Source organism: Nicotiana tabacum, chromosome 23, assembly GCF_000715075.1.
Source record: "Nicotiana tabacum cultivar K326 chromosome 23, ASM71507v2, whole genome shotgun sequence".
In the NCBI taxonomy this organism is placed as follows: Eukaryota; Viridiplantae; Streptophyta; class Magnoliopsida; order Solanales; family Solanaceae; genus Nicotiana; species Nicotiana tabacum.
This window is the reverse complement of record NC_134102.1, coordinates 24,750,366-24,769,849: the sequence shown is the minus strand read 5'-3', so window position 1 is coordinate 24,769,849 and position 19,484 is coordinate 24,750,366. Positions and strand designations below refer to the sequence as shown.

The window sequence follows — 19,484 nt, the reverse complement described above, 5'->3', positions numbered from 1 at the left end:
ATTCTGGAGTCGTCTTCACACAGTTCTGACTATGGTCAAAATCTTAAGACTTAAGATTTCATTTTAGGGACTACGTGTCCCAAATCACTCCGAAACATCTAGTAACTGAATTCAACCACGAACACAAGTCAAAACACATAATATGAAGCTGCTCAGGGCCTTATGCCATCGGAGGAGACTTAAATTCTAAAAATGACTGGCCGGGTCATTATAATATCATAATTTACCACCTAACTCTATCTACTCTTTTATCGTACTTGAAGATTCTTTTGTAAAAGCACATGCCGAAGCCATAAAGGTCGAAACTAGAAAGTCGAACCTCTTTAAGCTAAGGTAAAAAGAGAACGAGATGCTAAGAGAATTTGTATCTCATTTTCAAATGGAACGAATGGATCTACCACCATTCAAGCTTTCATTCAAGGCCTAAACATACGAAGTTCGGTAGCCTCATAACAGTTAAAGCAGAACTTGATCGAATATCCAGCTGTAACCTAGGCCGATGTGCATAATCGGTACCAGTCAAAGATTAGGGTCGAGGATGACCAGTTAGGGACCCTACCGGGTCCGTTTATCCAAACAGGGCCATCGACAGAATTAAAAAGGATATTGATCGGGAACCACGGTTAAACAGAGATCGATATCAGCCATACGGTGAAGATCGAAGAAATAACGGGCCCAGACGCAACCCCGTTCGAATTGATAGAAGAAATGATCGAGGACAGGGCTCTCGAGGGCTCATGAGTAAGAGTGGTTTCGATAGAAATGTCAAACCCAAAGAAGCACCACGACTATCAGAATAAAACTTCAACGTTGGTGCATCCGCCATTATATCAGCTATCGGACGTATCAAAGATACTAAATGGCCTCGACCTCTGCAGACCGATCCAGCCCAAAGATATCCCAATCAAATATGCAAGTATCATGGCACTCATGGCCACAGAACGGAAGATTACAGGCAGTTGAGAGAAGAAGTAGCCTGGTTGTTCAATGAAGGACACCTTCGAGAGTTTTTAAGTGATCGGGCCAAGAATCGCTTCAAAAACAGGGAGCTCAATAGACAAAACGAGCAAGAAGAGTCGCAACACATTATTCACATGATTATCGGAGGGATCGATGATCCCCAAGGGCCAGTGTTTAAACACACTAAGGTGTCGATTATAAGGGAGAAGCGATCTAGGGATCAGGATTACATACAAAAAGGAACCTTTTCCTTCAACGACGAAGATACAAAAGGAATCATGCAACCACATAACGATGCACTGGTAATATCTGTACTCATGAATAAGACTCAAGTTAAGCGTGTGTTAATTGATCCAGGTAGTTCGGCCAACATCATTTGATCGAAGGTCGTAGAGCAACTCGGTCTACAGGACTAGGTCATGCCGGCAACCCTGGTACTAAAAGGATTCAATATGGCATGTGAAACTACTAAGGGCGAGATAATTCTGCCAGTTAACATTTCCGGGACCATCCAAGAAATGAAGTTCCACGTGATCAAGGGCGACATGAGGTATAATGCCCTATTCGGGAGACCATGGATCCACAACATGAGAGCAGTACCCTCGACCCTTCACCAAGTTCTAAAATTCCAAACACTAGAGGAAATAAAAACAATCTACAGTGAGCAACCGGCCGCAAAGGAACTGTTTGTCATCGCAAAGTGATTCCGATATCATCACTCTCATTGACAAAGGGGTTAAATTTGAAGGAAAAACAAGATACCAAATAGCAATCACAAGTGCCAACCTTGACCCAACCAGAGAAGCATGAGACTAACGAAGATGATGATTATGGGTTCCCTCGATCCTTCGTGGTCCCCGATGATTCCGACGCTACCAAATCAACGATCGAAGAACTGGAGCAAATCACACTAATCGAATATCTGCCCAAATGAAAGGTATACCTAGGTACGGGACTAAATCACGAGCTTAGGAGAAAGCTTATTCAATTTCTTTTAACTAACATGGATTGTTTCTCTTGGTCCCATCTTGACATGACAGGGGTCCCACCGGAAATCACCACTCATAGACTAAGCTTGGATTCGAAATTCCATCCGGTGAAGCAAAAAAGAAGGCCCCAGTCCGAGGTCAAACATGCCTTCATCAAAGATGAGTAACAAAACTTCTCAAAATAGGATCCATTCGGGAAGTAAAGTACCCTAAATGGTTAGCAAATGTGGTGGTAATCCCTAAAAAGGGAAACAAACTTAGAATGTATGTAGATTATAAAGACCTGAATAAAGCATGCCCCAAGAATTCTTTTCCTTTGCCCAATATCGATCGTATGATCGATGCCACGGTTAGTCACGAGATTCCCAGTTTTCTCGCTGCCTAATCCGGGTACAACCAGATGCGGATGAACCCGGAGGATCAGGAAAAGACCTTGTTTATCACTAAGTACGGTACCTGCTATTATAATGTAATTCGATTCGGTCTAAAAAATGTTGGTGCAACATATCAACGCCTAGTAAACTGTATGTTCGAAGAACAAATAGGAATATAAATGGAAGTTTATATTGATGACATGTTAGTCAAGTCCCTGCGAGCAGAGGACCATTTAAAGCATTTGCAGGATACTTTCGATATACTAAGGGAGTATAATATGAAGCTCAACCCCGAAAAGTGTGCATTCGGGGTTGGCTCGGGCAAGTTTCTTAGTTTCATGGTGTCCAATCGGGGAATCGAGATCAACCTCAATAAAATCAAAGCTATCGAGGATATCACGGTAGTGGATAATGTAAAGGTCGTACAGAGGCTGACAGGGCGGATAGCCACCCTAGGATGATTCATTTCGAGATCCTCAGATAGGAGCCACCGATTTTACTCGCTTCTTAAGAAGGAGAGCAATTTTGCATGGACCCCGTAATGCCAACAGGCCTTGGAAGAACTAAAGCGGTATTTATCGAGCCCGCCGCAGCTTCACACCCCGAAAGTGGACGAACAGCTTTACCTGTACTTGGCAGTCTCGAAGATTGTGGTAAGTGGAGTCTTGGTCCGAGAAGAACAAGGTACGTAATTCCCTGTCTATTATGTTAGTGGAACCTTAGGTGAGGCCGAAACTAGATATCTACACTTAGAAAAATTAGCGTTTGCTTTAATAAGTGCCTCTAGGAAACTAAAACCATACTTCCAATGTCATCCAATATCTATTGTAACAACTTATCCTCTTCGAAATATTTTGTACAAACCCGAACTTTCGGGTCGATTGGCCAAATGGGCCGTGGAAATCAGTGGTACGATATTGAGTATCGACCCCGAACTGCCATCAAGTCTCAAATCTTGGCGGACTTCGTGGGTGACTTTACGCGACCTTCGTACCCGAGATTGAAAAAGAACTACTAATAAAATCAGGTACATCTTTGGGAGTCTGGACCCTCTTTACGTATGGTACTTCGAACGCGAAGGTGTCCGAACTAGGCATCGTACTAAAATCACCCATAGGTAATGTAGTTAGACAGTCTATCAGAACTATAAAATTAACTAACAATGAGGCCGAGTATGAGGCCATGATTGCAGGTCTCAAACTAGCTAGAAGCTTGGGAGCGGAGGTCATAGAGGCTAAGTGTGATTCCCTCCTCGTGGTAAACCAAGTTAACGGGACTTTTGAAGTCCGAGAAGACCGAATGCAGGCCACGGAGTTTTAGGCAACCCACGATTTTTATAGGCCACGGCCACCCCACTCGGGGAGTGACACTTTGAGCAAGCTCGAAGTAAAACGGGAAAATAAGGTCAAGGGGCAAATCCCGAAAAATAAACGAGATCGAACTATTAAAATTTCGAGATCATAAGACCTTTTAGGCAACCCTCAATTTTTATAGGCCACGACCACCCCACTCGGGGATTGACACTTCGAGTAAGCACGAAGTAAAATGAAAAAATAAGCCCAAGGGGAAAATTCCGAATTAAAGAGGCTACGACCGAATTAACACATTTCGGAGACGTCCGAATTCCATAACAAAACATGTCATCGAATTCTTTTATAAACCAATTAAAAAGGCTACCCTAGGCAAAATCATAAAAGGCTTCGATAACATCAAGCCTCAAAAACTCTAATGAGTACAAAATCGTTCGAACTCTCGAACAATTCCTATTTCATGATAAAGCATTACAAGTTTTGCAAATACAAATGATAGAAAAAGTTTTTTAGGCCGAAAAGGGGAGAAAATCCATAAACAATATTTTTACAAAGGCCATATCGGTCTAATACAGAAGCCTAAGGGCTGTTTTTTACTTTGAGTTCGAGAAACCATCCTCGCTCAAATAAAAAACCTAAGGATTACCTTACTTCGAGTTCGAGCAAGCACTCACTCGATCGTAAAGGCTATGCTAGTTCGGTTTCAATAAAATTATTTAACCCTCGGATCTTAAAATACAACTTCATAATTTTATAAGATAGAAAGGAAGAAAGTTTTATATGTATATCAAAAATCATTTACTAGGGCAGCAGGGCCCGATCATTGTTTTCTACAAAAGACCAAGACGGTCTTAAAAGAAACACAAAAAACAACTAATCCTAAAAGGACTTAGTTTTCTCCGGGAGCAGCATCTTCGAGGCCTTCTCTGCTTTCAGATCCGCTCATACTCCCAGAATCATCATCATCATCAAGAAAGGCCAACACTCTGAATTCAGCTTCAAGGTCCTTAGCATTCTCGATCTAGGCTATAAGATCGAAGCCACGAGCATGGATCTCTTCGAGAGTCTCCCTTCGAGACTGGCATTTAGCATGCTTTGCAACCCAGTTTGCTCGAGCCTGAGCAGCTTCGGCAACCTCATTTGCTCGAACCTGGGCAACTTCAGCGTCGGACCGGTAGACGGCCACCATTGCATCAGCATTAGCCTTGGCTGTCTCGACCTCCGATTTGGCCGCTGCAAGTTATATGGCTAGCTTCTCTCGATCGGAAGTGGATAAACCCAACCGGGATTGGAACTCCTCAATTTTCTTGACTTGCACCAAGGTTTTTTCTTTCAAGCTTCGGAGTTGGGTCTCAGCCGGGGCCAATTGAGCCCGAGCAGCCTTCTTTTCTGAGGCAAGGTGGTCCATGATCTTCTTCCATACCTCGGCCTCCGCTTTCACTGCGTCCACTTCCTCACGAAGCTGCCCGATCATGTTGATCTTTTGCTGAATCTGTGGGATCGAACTGTTAGCCACCACGCTTGAGTCAGTGTTATTAACTTCAAAGGTTCTTTTTACCTGCTCGACTAGATCGATTTGTTCTTTCTGAGCTGCTTCTAGCTCAGCCGGAAGTCCTTTTGCTTCCCTTTCCTTTTGCTCACTAAGAAGCTTGAAGGCATATCTCTGCTTAGTAAGCCCTCGGTTTTCAGCTTCGTACCGGCCCAGCTCCCAACGTGATCAGAAGAAAGCCTCGTGATAAAGCGCAGAAGCCTACAAAAATAGAAGGAAGGAATTATACAAAAGGACAAAAGTACAAGTATACAAATTAACATCGGCAAAGAGAATATGGACTTGCCTGGTTTAGGGCTTGTTGGGCTTCATTGAAAAGACGAGGCGCTCCTGCCTCGCCCGAGCTCTTCTTTGAAACCTCCAAGTCACTCAGACCGGTGACACCTTCTACCCCAACGAAATAACCACGAAATAGATCTTCCTCTCCATGGGCTCCTTCCCCGTGACAGGTCTCCACGGCTTGAGCATCGCGTATCATCGACTCAGAAAATAAAGGAAACGAAGGGGAATCCTTGATTTTTATTGCCCCGAATAGATCTTTTGGGGAAACGCCTCCGTCTTGGAGAGCCTCGAGCCCAGTTTCTGCACCGGCATCCACCGCCTCTTCAAACAGTCTCTTTGCCTCGAGACAAATCATCTTCGGTTCCTCTTGGCTAGGGTACTTAGGCCAAAGTCTCCCCCTCAACATCATCGAGCCTAGACGGAGCAGTATCAACTCCCATCGGTTCCGAAGTTCTCCGAAACTCGGTGCTAGATCGCGCACGGGCCACCAGCCCAGAATCATCTTCTTTCTCTTCTTCTTCTTATTCTTCCCTTAGTCTTTAAACTGACTCCATAGTCAGTGGGATTATGTTTCCCTTGGGCTTACGGGGTGTTCTCTTCTTAGGTTTTTGACCCTCGGAGTACGAGGCCCTTTTTCTCTTATTCTGCTTCGCCGGTTTAGAGACAATCGGTAAAATTTCTTCATCACCGGGTGGGGACCTCATAGCCACATCCTTTCTGAGACCTACAAAAGGAGAAAGTAAGTAAACTTGTGTTTGCAAAAATGTTTGAATGATAGACAAATCGGTAAGTCAGGAAGAAGGATTACCATGAGTACAAGCCTCCCACTGACCCTTTGATAAATTGCGCCATGTGCGCTCGACGTATGTTGACCTCGAAAACAGGCTCCTAACCCAGTTCTCGAGGTGGGGAACCGCACCCGGCATCCAAGCAACGACTGTGTCGAGAAAAACACAGATAAGAAAGAATGAAAAAGTAAAAACAACGAACAGAAATTAAAAACAGAATCATACTTACGTTTCATATTCTATTTCTCGGGAAATGGCATGCTCTTAGCCGGGATTAGGTCTGTGATTTTCACCCAAACGAACCGGCCCATCCAGCTCTGATCTCTGTTTTCATCTATACTCGAGATGAGCTCCTTGGTAGCCCGGCGTTGAAGCTTTATCAGCCAACCTCAATAGAGTTGAGGGCTATATAATCTCATGAGGTGGTTAAGGGTGAAGGGAAGCCCATCGATTTTGCTCACGAAGAAACGGAGCAGTATCACGATCCTCCAAAAAGAGGGGTGAATTTGACCGAGGGTCACCTGGTATTTCTTGCAGAAATCAACAATGATCGGATCGAGAGGACCCAGCGTAAAAGTATAAGTGTAAATACTCAAGAACCCTTCCACGTGGGTAGTGATCGCTTCTTCCGGTGTCGGTATCACATCTCTTTGTTTCCCGAGTTGCAATCTTTTTTTCACCTGATCAAGGAGGCTTTTGGGTATCGAGCATATATATCTCGATACCGGTTCGCATCGACCAGAAATTGGTGAGGGTTTCTCGACCTTAAAGTCGGAATCAATGACACACCCTCCCAGAGTAAGATCTTCAGGGCATGGCTCCACCACTGGTTTTTTGCCGGGCAGCTGAGACGAGGAAGCAGTCTATTTCTGCAAAACAGTTTTAGATGTTTTTGCCATTTAGTTTTTGTGGGCAAAGAAGAATGGAGACTGAAATGTTTTTAAGTTTTAGAAAGAACAAGCAAAGAAACTTAAAGATGTGAAGATAGGAAGCTTTGAAGAAGGCAAAGAACTATGGAGATTGGAATGAAAAAGATTTGAAAGTAAAAGTTTGAAATAATGAAGAAATGGGCTATTTATCGATTTCGCAATGACGACTCAAAACTAGTAGTGGCCGACTGTCGACTGACGCGCATTAAATACCTAGATAATTGTACCGACGAGATGTTTCGGTCACTTCTGCTACTTATGTCACGACCATTACGTCATAATCGAAGGCTCAAATCGTTTCTTGTCATTACTCTCCAAAAAACGAGGGGACTATCTGTATACGGTCGAAATCGGACTTGCCCGATTTTGTACGGTTAATTGAGACCGGGGCGGCAGACCAAGGTTCGATCTCAAAATAAATTGGATCATTACATGTCTAGATATTGCCTAGCTCGTGATTCAGGGAACGATCGAGATCGAAACCAGCTAAGTTCGAGACCAGCCAAGATCGGTATCGAGCTAAATAGAGATCGAGCTAAATGTAGAGACCGACCGAGGCCAAAGATCGGCCTCGATCTAGGAAAGCTTATCGAGCCAAAGACAGAGAACCGGAATATTAGGAATTGAGTGGGAATCTCGGCGCAAATCATGGAAAGACTAATTAATTAATCTATCATGAGATCCCCAATATGTATTTTTAATTATATCCAAAATAAGATTTACTCACTATATTAAGGGTTGTTATCATTTGTAGAAGACAGATTCATTAAGATCCATAGAGAAAAAGGCAGTACACTATTCTTCTTTTGCTTTGATATTTAGTTATATTGTTCTCCTACTCTCTATTCAACTTGAAGGCTTAGGCTAACTAATTCATTTAGTTTGAATTCATTTCTTTTACATCTAATTTCAATATTCATTCATTTATTTTTTCTAATTTATACCAAGTTATACCACGTATCCTTAGAATTACGTATAAATTCAATTGTTATCCGTTTTTCGGGTAAACAGTGGTCAATTTTGGAACCGGCATAGAACATTGTCAAAAAGAAAAGCAGTAAACAATAATAAATTAGTGATCCAATCTTTTGATTCTAGAATATTACAAGACAGGGATTATAACATTACAGAACTTTTATTCTATAGAGTTGTAGATCTCTTTTGGTTCAGGTGATATCTCCATCTTTATTTTTTTTTTTTTAAATTACATATGTCTAAGTCTCTAAATTAACTAAGGTTAAAAATGGAAACAAATGATTTATTCAAGTTTATTTAGTTTCAAATCAAACACAAGTTTGGGATTATACACGGTATATCCCATTTTCAATCCAACGAACCAAACAAAATATTGGTACTAAATAATCCAGGGATTATTAGTCCAGGGATAACTCTAGCCACGAACCAAACGACCCCTTAACTTATATGTATACCGACACTAAAAATAATTTTTACACCAGTAACGTAGACTAACAAGTTATTAATTTATCAAGCTTAATTTAAATATTTACTTAATAAACTTAAGTTAATGACATAAAAAAACTAACACTATCTATGAACGAAATGGAAAATCATCTTTTACAAGGAGACGTAACTCAAAGACGGGCTGATGTAGTGTTATGTGTCCATTCGAACTTAAAGCTTTGGCTTAAACTCTCTAATCTCCATATGTATTAAATTCTTACTCATTAAGTACAAATAGTTAATTTCAAACTCAACAAATCATACGGTCTGTGATAGAATATCGAACTTTGAATCCATAAATTTTAATATTGATCCACGCCTGTCCAAAGTAAGGAAGACATATGTCTATAGCGTAATAATTACTCCCTCAATTTCAAAAAGAATGAATTCTTTACTATTTGAAAATCAAACAAGATTTTCTTTTATCATATTTTTTGCAAATAGTTTTTAAGTAATTTGAATTGTTAAATATTATAACTTAGAGTATTTTTTTATGTATTTTCTAAATATATAAATTTTATTTCAAAATTAAAATAATCTATATTTGAATTCATATAAAAAATTAGTCAGTTTAACCTTCATAGAAAATATTCAAACAAATTGAAATGAAGGTAATACTAATTTTTGGTACTATAGATTTCTTGCCGTAGGCATCTTTCATCTAAGATCATATACAATAAATACCCTCTCATGCAACTAAAGGTGAAAAGCAGAACTGTCGACCAGAATAATTTATGTTAGTATAATAAATAGCAAAGGGTCAAATATATTCCTCTATTTTTAAAAATGGTCTAAGAATATCTCTTGTTATACAATTGAGTTATCTATACCCTTGCAGTCATACTTTGGGTTCAAATATACACCTCATTTAAACGGAGGGATGCGTGTCATCGTCATGTTGGTCAATTCTAAATATCTCCTAATTAATTAAAAAGACTCATTACCCATATTCGAAAAATAATTTTTTAAAGCAATTTTTTTTTATAAAAATTGGAAAAAAATAAAAAAACAAAATTTACTAAAAACTGAAAAAAACGAAAATATTTTTTTACCAGTTTTTACAAAAAAAAAAAACTGCTTTAAAAAACTGAAAAATATTTTCTAAAACAATATTTTTGTAAAAACTGAAAAGTAATTTTCTAAAGCAATTAAAAACTGGAAAAACTGAAATATTTTTAACTAAAAATTGGAAAAAAAATTATTTATTTTTTCAGTTTTTACAAAAATATTGTTTTAGAAAATATTTTTCAGCTTTTTTTAAAGCAGTTTTTTTGTAAAAACTGAAAAAAAATCATTTTTTCAGCTTTTAGTAAAAAAAACTTCAGTTTTTTTTCAGATTTTACAAAAAAAATTACTTTAGAAAATTGATTTTCAGCTTTTTTTTTTGTTTTCAGTTTTTACAAAAACATTGTTTTAGAAAATATTTTTCAATTTTTTTTAAAGCAGTTTTTTTGTAAAAATTGAAAAAAAAAATATTTTCCTTTTTTTCAGTTTTTAGTAAAAATAATTGCAGTTTTTTCAGTTTTTACAAAAAAAAAATTACTTTAAAAAATTATTTTTCGGATATGGGTAATGAGTCTTTTTAATTAATTATGAGATATTTAGAATTGACCAACAGAACGATGACACGTGTCCCTCCGTTTAAATGAGGGGTATATTTGAACTCAAAGTATGACTGCAGAGGTATAGATAACCCAATAATGTAACGAGAAATATTTTTAAACTATTTTCAATAGAAAAATATATTTGACACTTTGCGTATAATAAATGTAAGCTACTATATGGAATCGTCTAAACACTTCCAAACTCAGTTGTCGTAGACGTTGAGCTTTAATTGAATCTACGTTTATAGCATTAAAAGTTGACAAATTTTTTCCCATTTCCTGTTTTCTCCACACATTTTTCAATGCCATTTTAGGCCCACTGCTCCCCATCTCACAGGACACAAGTCAATTATTCTATTCTCTTTCAAGTTGGTTACAGTCCTTTCTTTTTTTAAGATTTCTTTTAATAAAATAGTATGTTTTTATATAAATTTATAATCGTATCAATAATAAGGGTAAGTTTTTTATTTGTGAAAATAAATCAAAAAAATATTGAACAGTACCGAATAAATTTACATATGAAAAATATATTTTTAAATTAAGTTTAAAACTAATAAAACATTAAAATTTTCCTTGGGCCTTGGAAGTATAAAAGTAGTTACAAAATAACAAGTAATTAAACTCAAACTATTATATTACTCCTATTGAAACTAAATTATTTCCACCATATTCACTAGCAAGACACGAGATATTGTAGCGATTATGAGTAGCAAACTACAATATATTTAATATGTTTCCTTTCGTATGAGTTGAATTTTTGAATATTTAATTTTCTATAGACTTTATTCTTGAGACATAACTTGGTTAATATCTTTCCACTCGTGTGATTTATATTTTTTTTTTTTGCATTTGCCTAGTTTCATTTACACTGCTGTAGAATAGTTGATGGATCTATATTATGGCTATCTTTCATACTTTCTTAATTCATCACTTTTTAAACTGTAAAAATGTCTAGAGAGTTTTGATAAGTCATATAAAAGTACGTATGTTATTACATTCTACTTCTACTAGTGATTGTTACATGACATTTTAAAAATTAACCGAACTGTACCGATACCGAAGAGAAACCGACATGATTGGGACGATTTTGAAAAAGCTAATTTTGGTTATACATAATAGAATAACTGAAAATTTGGTATGGTACAAATTTTATAAAATAACCGGCCGAACCGAACCATTAACACTCCTATCCCCAGCTCATCCCATCTTCATTCTAATTTATTTATAGGGTTGAATAGGAAAAATTTCACATAAGAACAACTAGGCTCCCTACTTTTTAATTTTATAGCCTACATTTCAATTTACAACCAACTAACCCAAAAATAATAGGCTAAGATTCAACATCCAACTCCAATAGGTTCTCGAAATTACTATTTAATTTTTAAAAAAGATTGTTCAAGCTTTTATGTTAATTTTCGAATCAGTCACTGTGATTCAAATATTAGTTTAGCAAACCAAATCCATTTGGGTGGTGAAAATTAGATTTTTAACAAGCTTAAATATGTGGGTTTAAATTTCGAATTTGATTTTGTGAGAAATTTGGAGTGAGTGTTATTTAGACTTGTTAGAAATAGTATAAGGAGGTTGAATATAAAATTTGAAGTCATTTAATGGAGATTTGGACTGGTTTTGAACAAGAATTGCAATTGAAAATCGTGGAAGAAATTCGTCTACAGACGCTTATATAAAGGTGTATAAAAGTGTATAATAGTGTATAAGATGTGTTTATACACTCATATACACTATTATACAAGATTGTATATAATTATAAAAAAAATTGACTTCGTCATCTTCCTTGCGTCTTTTCTCAAAATTTAATTCAAATATTGCTCAAATCTACTCCAAATCACTTCAAATTTAAATTTTGAACTCCTTTTGACATTTTTAATTAATTGGAACAACACCCAATCCAAACAACTAACAAACTCAAAAAATCATATTTTCGAAAGCAAAGCTTTGAATGAACTTTAATGGTTGACTTCTACTCTTCAATTTTCTTACATTGCAACTAGGTGACACAACGGGAGAAGTAGAAAATACATGGCTCCTTGAAGCATATGTAGAAGATGTGAGAAGAAGAGAGAGAGTGAAATCAATGGTTGTGAGAACACAAATTTAACTGCATAACTTTTAGAAGCAATGGTTGTAAGAACACAGATTTTGAATTTGCTAGTGCTTTCAAAATATGTACAATATGGGCTAGGTCGGGTAAAACTTAAAAATATGGGCTATTTTTTGTTATGATGTGAAGTCACGTGTATTTTCTTGTAATTCTTTCTTGAATACACCCTCTATTTTTGTTTTTTGTTTAATTCTATACCCCGTTATAAATACTCAAAATGTATAATGGGGGAACATGATTAAACAATAAACGAAAATAAAGGAGTATATCCGACCCTTTTCTGTTTTATTTCTTACCTGATGTCCCATATTGGCATTAACTCCAACCTAAATTCAAATTCGTTCCGAAAAGTTTTAAATCGAGAAAGACAATGCTTCTTAATATAAGCGAATCTTCATTTTAATTATTTGTTTCTTTATAGGAGTATTTTTTAATATGGAGTATGGGTGTGAAAATTGAATCAAACATAAATATATGCCACTGCCAGCAATTTATATTTCTTATTTCTTAATATGGAGTATGGGTGTGAAAATTAAATCAAACTTTTATATGCCGCTGCAAGCAATCAAATCAAGTTATTTACATCAATAGTATAGACAATCGTACATAATTAGCATAGTTTAATTGGTTATTATATATCAATGCTCTATATTCTAGGTAATCATATCGGTTTTGATACAAAGAATTGCATGTTGTTATAAATCAATTTAACATGATTTTGCAAAAGATAAGCTCCTCCTACTCCTACAAAAAAAAAAAAAAAAAATCTGCTCTAAAAGTTGGAACGAAAAAAGCACCCAAGCAAGAGCAGAGGCAATCAGCGAAGGGGTGATCGTTTAAACCTTCGTAAAAACTTACACTATATACACAGATAAAAAAAAATTATTTAGATATATATTTTAAACATTTCTTACGAAATCCCTAATTAGATCCTCGACCCAAGAAAAAATTTATTAACAACAAACCTAGTGAAATCTCACATATGAAGTCTTGAGAGATTAATGTATATGCAGACTTTACATCTGTCTTACCTTACGAAGATAGAGTCGCTATCAACAAAGAATGAAATAGGTAAATTAATTTTCCAACAAATTTATGTCTACATACTAAATCAAAGCCTAACTGTATATATGTTTTTCACACCTCATCATGTATGGGTTCTCATAACTGGATCTACCTCTCATTCACACATTCTATTTTCACACACAATGCCGGAAACAAGACAAATGGCAAGATGCTGACATAACACGAAAACTTCACAAACACACCACAATTTTTAAGTACACATCAACACCTTTCCAAAAATAGCTTCTCTTTGATAAAGTATTCATTATTAAGAGCCACATGCAAATTTAAGCAAAGGTGGCAGAAAAAGATTTAACAATTGCTCAAGCTTTGATTGGGAAAATACACCCTTCCCTACTAAGCCAAGAAAATACTCCACTTTTAGCAGAATGAACCTATTTTCTTCTCTATCCTCCCCTTTTCCCTTTATCCATTTTAGGTCTATAGTTAAATGAAAGAAACACCTTAATAAAGATCCTTCTGTCATCCACATTCTTTGTTTGACTTGTCCAAACGGCAAAGTTGAACCACTACTTTGATAAAACAACCAATTTGCTGTCATATGCCATGGAAGTTAAGTATCCTTTCCCTTAAACAAGCATTAGAGGAATTATTTTAGCTCAGTAGTAAAAGCAATATGTGATATATGAGTTAAATGTGTATGTCACAAGTTTAACCTCTATCGCAAACAGAATATCTGATATTTAAGTGAAAAAGAATTTAAAAAAACAAACATATTATCGATCAATTTTCCTAGCTCTGTCTAACAACTCAGTGAATTTTCACAAGTAAAGTTTGAAAATGATAAGATATATATAGTCTTACTCTTATTCAAGGAGAACAGAGAAATTATTTTCGATAAATATAGTTGTTTGCCAGCTTTGTGACTATTTAAAAAAAAAGAAAAAACAAGCACCAAACGAATCATGAACTTCAAGAATCCTAAGAGAATGAAAACAAAGTTAGCTTGAGGCCCCTTTGGCAAAAGCACAAATACCAATCATAACTTCTGTATGTGGACCAAGACTAACCACTTCTCTTTCTACTCTATACTAGTTTTGTGTTGTGGGGTGGGGGTGTGGTCCAACCGACACCGATAACATGGCCTAAATCCAGCCAATTATTAAAAACAAAAGGAACCATACAATGAATGGAAAAGCTTATTAGTACTATAATAATTTAATAGACAAAAGAATACAAAACACCAAGTAATCCTATAATATTTATATCAAAACATATACCACCTGTCTCTGTTGTTTCTATACCAATTCTACCTCAAAATAACATTAAAATTTATCATACAGAAATGAACCTCAAAGAAGAAATGATCTACAGCAAAAAAAGAAAAAGAAATGACCTCATTATTGTCTTGTTCTTTGTAGAACAGGGCCAATCATCTTAAGTTCAAATCTCTTAACAATCCCAGCAATATCCCTCATTGTAGTGTCCACAGCATACGGGGTTCGGTCAACGGTGATCGCCGTGGCGTTGACCAGCTGCCGACATGGCTCGCGGCGTTCTGCAATGGTCCCGTGATAGTGGAAATACTTGATGAGCCCTTCTGTTTTGTGGGTTGTCTTGCCAACTATGTTCTGTGACATATGCACGCCCGTGGCTATCACATTGCGCGGTTGCACCGCGTATTTTCTATCCCTCCTTATTCCTCTCTTGATATCCTTGTACACTAGCTTCTCAAACCCCCATTTTCTGCAGTCGTATCACACACAATCAGTAATTGACCAGTTTTATGTTAACTGTCTGTAATCCAGTAGTTGAATGAGAGTTATTTTTCAAGATACAAATACAAAAGCATCCAACTAATCCGACAAAACACAAGACCCCTGTCCTTTTCCAACCTTCCATTTACAATTTAGTTTACCATTTATGAATTTAAACATTATTATCTATAATTTAAGTTTAAATAATACAACCAATCAATGCATTACCTCCAGATCACTAGCAAATGAACCTCAAAGTTAGTTCACTACAAATAAATACACTTTACTTTAGCTAGGTAATGACACTCCATAAGACAATATATTCAACTCAAATCAATGATACTCTGTAGCATTTAACCACACATTGGATTATGAAATGGACCCTATAAGAAGTATAGAGTAGAATATTCTAACACAATAATACAATGTCATTAAAAACCCTAGTAGCATAAGACATTTCCCTGCTTGTTACCTATTTTTTGTAACTCATTAAGCATCTCAATTATTCAACCAACAGAAAATTTCAACAGTATAATGTTCAAAACCTACTTGTGGTCAATCTACATCAAAGCATTTCGTTATCAACCACCACGTTCCTTTAAGGAGGTACAAATTCAGAACCACCCAAATTGTACTATTTTTAAAAAAAAATAAATGAGAATCCCCGACGGTAAGTTTTGGAGCAACGATAAAGTTAGGTCACGGGTTCAAGCCGTGGATGCAACCACTCACTAATACTTGCATTAGGGTAGGTTGTTGACATCACACCCCTTAGGGTGCGACCCTTCCCCATATCATGAGTGAATGCGGGATGCTTTATGCACCAGGCTGCCTTTTTAATAACTGAGAATCCCCGAAGGCCCAATGGGCACATGGTTCAAAATTATGTGAATAATGGACTCGCCTCTCTGCCCTTCTTCACTTATATATCGAACTTTTGTTAGTGGCGGGATTCAAACTTGTAACATGTGTCACATCATGTGTTGCGATCTTACCACTAAACCAGACCAAATTGTACAAGCACCTCTAGCCACGTCCGTTAGGTCCTGGGTTCGATTCACGCTGAAGGGAAAGATTGGAAACACTATAGATCCTCTTAATTTGGGAGGAATTTAAAAAAAAAAAAAGAAGACCAAATTGTACTATTTCTCAACCAGCAAATTTAAAATATCACCTAAATCTTAAACCATTCACTAATCATGTCCTTGTAGAATTCTAACCATTAATCATGGAATTACAGAGTTTGGAAACAACTCGACAACAAATGAATGTAACACTTACTGTGAGTTTCAGCTTTAGAGCTTGCATTATAGGCAAATAAAAGTCGCATGAAAGCCACACCGACACAGTAAATTCAGCTTCAACTTCACTTCTTTCAAACGTCAATCTCAACTCAACATCATAAGCAGACACTAAGAAAAACAACTTATACTACACTGATATTATTTAAGTAACCCCAAAAAAAAGAAAAGATTCCATTATTGCCAATTGCTATTATTTCAGATGCCCATATTCTTCTGTTCCACTTACTATTCCAAACACGCGTCAATTAAATGTCAACATTGTGAATATTAGCTGTCAACTTTTGAAAAAAGTTTGACCACCTTTACTAAATAAATTCTACTTCTACTACATACTACAACAAGATTAAACATCTGCAAAATAAGAAATGGATTTAAGTAAATTACACTGTAGGGAAAAAATCATAGTGGCAGGTTCCTTACCATTTTTATGATACCACTCCACTATATTTATCAAGAGATTAACGTATAATTAATTAATAAAGTGAGAACCGATTTTTATGTTATGTTATAATACATGTACTTTGCTGTAAAATTGACATACCTGTAAGATTTACCGCGGTCCTCTTCAAGACAGAGCTTGTTGGACATAGGCATCTGCTCAATGGTGAATTGTGTAAAATCCGACAACGAATCCACCACAGTTTTAATAGTACTCTTCTTAGGCACAAAAATGAACTCATCCACATCAAAAAAGAACATCCATTTAGCTTGAAATCTATACCTATGTAAACAATCATTCACAATCAAAAACTGATTATGATAATATCCATCAAATCTTTCTTGGTCCCGAATGTCTTGTAATGTAACAAATCCTTTCTCCATCCATGGCTTTAAAACCGCCATTACTCCTTCGTGTATACCTCCAGCATCATGAATTACGAAATGAGATTTCTCTCCGAATAATCTAACGTGAAAAGCTAACCATTCTCTTACTCTTTGTGGACTTAAATTCCCATATAAAGATGATCCACAGTAGAAGAAATCATACTTTGGCGGTTTATTGAATTCTGCAGTGAAATTAATGAAATCCTGTTCTGTTTCAGTTAACCCTACAAAAGTGTCGACGGTGTTGAATTTAGCGTCGCCTCCGCCGTTAGTAGCGGCATGAATTACGAGTTTTCCTCCATTTTCAGTACCAACTGGGATAGGGAAAGTGCAATTGATAACTAAAACAGTATAAACTCTACCGTATCCCCAATCGGGTAGGATTTTGCTACCATTTACAGTAATGGATTTTAGCTTGTCGTCGTTCGGGATCCATTCACACTGATAACTGGGTTTTCCGTACACATGGAGAGGTTTTGAAGCTAAACCCATAACGGCGAAAGTGTTAAGTCCACCTCTGTAAGCAGACATAAGTATAAAATTGTAAGCAGCTGAACCGAATGGATTGAAAGCGCGCTTAATAACTCCATTTTCGAGAATCTCGTCGTTTTTCGTTAACGGCGGCGGCGGCGGAATAGAGGTGGCGTTTATGGCGGAGATAGAATCAATAAAAGAGGTAGAAGGGGATATAGGAGTAGAAAGACAAGTGCTAAAATTTGAAGGAGTGAAAGAAAAACGAGAGGGCATGAATTGAAGAATGGTGATAAGTGAACAGAGGAAAAGAATAGCAGTAAGGAGAAGTTTGAGTTCAGCTGCACAATTCCAAACAACTCCAACAAACATTTTTCTCTCTTTTTCCTTTGTCATTGTAAATTTAGTACTAGTACTAACTTTGTTCAGTATATTTGGTATAAAGAAGATTTGGAAGTGATGAAAGAGATAGGGGATGGGAGATAACAGAAAGAGCAGAGAAGGTACAGAGAAACAGAAATGGCAGAGAAACAACAAACAAAATTTTCTCCTATTTTTTCTGTCTGTTTTTATCTCCTTTTTCTTCTTTCTGCTTTCACAAACCTCTCTGTCTCTAATCAATCTGCATTTGGAATCTGAAGAGTTTAGGGGACTGGTGAGTGTTTATAATATGGAAAATTGGGTGGATTGTTGCAATATATTAGGAAAAGGGAACTGATTTAATGGTAAATGTTTTCCTCTCTTTTTTTATTTTCTCATTATTGTGGCTTAAATGATGGTATGGACAGATTCTGGTTTTAAGTTATTATATAATTTTCATGTTAGAAATTATTTAGATAATCATATCTATTACTTTCTCCGTCTCATATTAATAGTCATAGTTACTAAAAATAGTTGTCTCAAATTATTTGTCATTTTAAAAGTTCAAGACAATTAATTTTTTTTCCTTTTTTACCCTTAGTAATAATTGTTTCGAAGATGGAGATAACATATAAATAGAATAAATATTCAATGAACAGAGATTATATCTTAATATATAAATAAGGATAGAATAGTCTAATTCATTTCTTAATTAATATTTCTTAAGGGGCGTATAAAAGAGAAACACGATACATAATATAAGACGAAGGGAGTACTCTCTAACTAAGGCAAGTATACACAGTAAATAATTACCAATAACCAATAAAGTTGTGTGAGTAATCAAGTCGGTTGTATTAACAATTTCACACCAAAAAAAAAATGCAATATAATTTATCTTACTCTTCCGGTCCAAAATAGGTAGGCGTTTGGACATAAAAAAATATGAAATGTAAAATTTTTTAAAATTAAGTTGAAAAAAGTATTTAAAAATTATTTGAACATGCATTTCACTTGAAAATGAAGTAAAACCTACTTTTTAAAATTTGAAATTCATCTTCAAAAATTCAGTTAAATGTATAATCAAATAATATTTTAAAGATGAGTTTTGAAAAGGAAATTATATGGAAAAACGGGTCCTAAATATCATCTTAACTAAATTAAGCTAGCGTTTGGACATAGATTTGTTTGAAACTTTAAAAAAGAGTTTTTGAAGTTGTGTTAAAAAATAATTTTTGAAAGTTGAAGTTGTGTTTAGACATGCATTTTATTTGAAGAAAAGTTAAAGTTTTGTGAGTGGACGAAAAAATTTCATACAAAAATTGCCCTAAACCAATTTTTGGGAACTTGAAAAGTTTTGAATTTTTTTTCCCAAA

General features: G+C 36.0%; 1 protein-coding gene across 1 annotated transcript; it reads right to left on the bottom strand.

The window, feature by feature from the left end:
- Positions 1–14,580: 14,580 nt before the first annotated feature.
- Positions 14,581–18,493, bottom strand: LOC107804857 (galactan beta-1,4-galactosyltransferase GALS3-like). Its single transcript, XM_016628794.2, has 2 exons — positions 16,997–18,493; positions 14,581–15,140 (listed from the first exon to the last, which is right to left on the bottom strand). Exons 1-2 carry the CDS (start codon positions 18,145–18,147, stop codon positions 14,795–14,797), a joined length of 1,497 nt encoding a protein of 498 aa, XP_016484280.1. The 5' UTR covers positions 18,148–18,493; the 3' UTR covers positions 14,581–14,794.
- Between the last annotated feature and the right edge of the window lie 991 nt (positions 18,494–19,484).